At 28.0% G+C, this 2,840-nt stretch overlaps 1 protein-coding gene across 1 annotated transcript; it reads left to right on the top strand.

The window, feature by feature from the left end:
• Window positions 1–1,093: 1,093 nt before the first annotated feature.
• LOC111681711 (eukaryotic translation initiation factor 4E-binding protein) lies at window positions 1,094–2,538 on the top strand. Its single transcript, XM_023443599.2, has 2 exons — window positions 1,094–1,499; window positions 2,245–2,538. Exons 1-2 carry the CDS (start codon window positions 1,361–1,363, stop codon window positions 2,451–2,453), a joined length of 348 nt encoding a protein of 115 aa, XP_023299367.1. The 5' UTR covers window positions 1,094–1,360; the 3' UTR covers window positions 2,454–2,538.
• Window positions 2,539–2,840: the final 302 nt, after the last annotated feature.

Raw genomic sequence — 2,840 nt, 5'->3', positions numbered from 1 at the left:
TTAGTCTATAGTCTGGACTATAGATCAGTCTATAGTCTGGACTATAGATAAGTCTATAGTCTGGACTATAGATAAGTCTATAGTCTGGACTATAGATAAGTCTATAGTATGGACTATAGATAAGTCTATAGTCTGGACTATAGATCAGTCTATAGTCTGGAATATTGATAAGTCTATAGTCTGGACTATTGATAAGTCTATAGTCTGGACTCTGGTTCAGTCTGTAGTCTGGACTGTAGATCAGTCTATAGTCTGGACTATAGATTAGTCTATAGTCTGGACTCTGGTTTAGTCTAAAGTCTGCATATTATAGTCTGTAGCCTGGACTATTTTTTTTAGTCTACAATATGGTCTATAAACCATTATATAGTCGAGACTATGGATCAGTTTAAAACGTTGTTGTTTTAATAACTGTGTATAATGTAGGGTGGCCTTGTACCGCAACACATAAATCAATGGGTGCAATGAATTCATGCCGGTAAATAAAAAATATTTAAACAATAAAAAAATAAACAATATTTATTCAATAAAGAGCTAAAAAAGAGAGTGAGATTTTATGTAAAATTATATGCAAAATTTAAGGAAAAACAAGTTTTTCAAAATAACAACTATAAGAAAACTTAAAAATCTAACATAAAATCTATATAATTCTAAGAATTTAAACAATGCGCAGTAAATTAATTTCTATATGTTTTTTTTTAATTTGTTTTCGTTTTTTTTATCAGAGAAATTTATAAACAAAAATTCTAGCAAAACAAACAACTCTTTATTTTTTTATTTAAACACACAGATACAAAAACACGCCACTGTAGGGATGTGTGAGTGTGTGAACGAACAACCACAAACAACAAACACGAGGGTTAGTTTAGTAAACAAAACAAGAAGCTAACAAAAAAAAAACAACAAAGATATATTTGTATCTCAGAGATTGTTTTCAAGGAAACTGGCAGAAAAAAAGTGAGAAAGACAGAGAGAGAGGGAGAAAAAGTATCGGTAAAAACGAACAATAAATTTCGCCGGCTAGAGAGTAGTATTCGTATATTCTGGCACGTCCGCATTTCGTATAAATAGCAGACGTTTGGTTAGATTAGAACAACATTTCAGTTTTGACTTTCTCAACAGTCACTAACCGAGTGAAACCAAAAGGAAAAAAATATTTGATTTAAATAAAATTTTAAAACAAATAAGAAAACTATTTTCTTTTGTTTAAAAAATAAAGTGTTAAAATTTCAATTATTTTATAAAAAAAGCTTTAAAAGTGTTTTTCTAAAAAACCAAAAAACAACACCAAGTGTTTAAAAAATTTACCAAAAAATAAGAAAATTTTAGTGTTTTTATTAAAAAGTTATATTCAATCATCATGTCTGCTTCACCAACTGCCCGTCAAGCCATGCATGTTCCACAAAAAACCAAGAAAATCACCATTACGGATCCCATCCAAATGCCGGAAGTTTATTCTTCAACACCCGGTGGTACTTTGTACTCAACAACACCCGGTGGTAAGTTGAAACGTTTTTTTTTTTTCTAAATTATTAAATGTTTAGAAATTTTTTGTTAGGAAAGGTCAGTGTTATTGTTTTGAAATTCTTAATTGTTAAACAATATTCTATTAGAAATAAGAAAATTTTATATAATTTTCTTTAAATTTTCAAATATTTTTAAAAAAATATGAATAATTAAATTTGGTTAAAGTTCAATGGCTGATGCAATTTTCAATAAAAATTTCGACTTCCCCAAAAAGTCATTTTAATGACTCAAAATGTTATCCGTATCAGTTTTAAATAAAATTATGTTAATATTATTTTTTTAACAAAAACACTAGACATGAATCACAATAACAATATTTTTATTAAAAAAAACTATAGTTATCTACACTGAAAATAATCCATGCTCAACTTTACGAAAAAAAATTTCGTAACTTCTATTTTCGTAATATTTACAAAAATTTCGTACATAATACGAAATATTATTTAATAAATATTATTTAATATGGATTTTTTTCAGTGTATATTCTTATCAAAATTTAAAACAAATTACTCAAAATGTCTAATCAATTATAACAAATTTTAAAAAAGCCCTTCAAAAAACAATACCTAACAAGGTCAACTGATATCAACAGATAGGAACTGCTACTAAATGGCGTAGTAGACAATTTCGAAATAATTATAAAACTTTTTCCTAAAGCAACAACAAAAACATTAAAAATTTTTTACTCATAAACTTTTTTACTTATTCTATTTATAGGCACTAAATTGATTTATGAACGTGCATTTTTGAAAAATTTGCGCCAATCACCCTTAAGTCAATCGCCACCCACTAATATACCCAGCTGTTTGATGAGAGGTACACCACGCACACCCTTCCGCAAATGCGTGCCACCACCATCGGACCTCAGCAAGAAGGTGGAATCATTGAAGATTGAGGAGCAAGAACAATTTCAATTGGAATTGTAAATTTTACATTTAAAAACAAAAAAAGTAATAACCCAAAAAAACCACTTGTAAAATAAGCAAAAATCAAAATTCCTGCCACTTAACACAAAACAAAATCTTCTCCTCATCAAAAACCAAAAAAATCAATCATCATTTAAAAACAATGTAATTTATAAGCCTAGAAGCTTTAAGAAGAAGTGTAAACGAAAGAAAAAAAATTCTTTTCAAAAGAATTCTTACAGTGTACTTCGCTAAAAATTCCAAAACTGCCTCAATGCTTTTTTTTAGCTGTCAGCGGTAAAACTTGTAAAAAAGTTTTGCCCATAACCAAAAAATGAAATGCAGTTAAAAAAAAAACTCCACCTTCAAAAACTTAAATCATTATTTCCTTTTTTTAATATATAATTT

Source organism: Lucilia cuprina, chromosome 2, assembly GCF_022045245.1.
Source record: "Lucilia cuprina isolate Lc7/37 chromosome 2, ASM2204524v1, whole genome shotgun sequence".
Classification (NCBI taxonomy): Eukaryota; Metazoa; Arthropoda; class Insecta; order Diptera; family Calliphoridae; genus Lucilia; species Lucilia cuprina.
The sequence above is the reverse complement of the archived record's forward strand: the minus strand, read 5'-3'. Positions and strand labels throughout refer to the sequence as shown.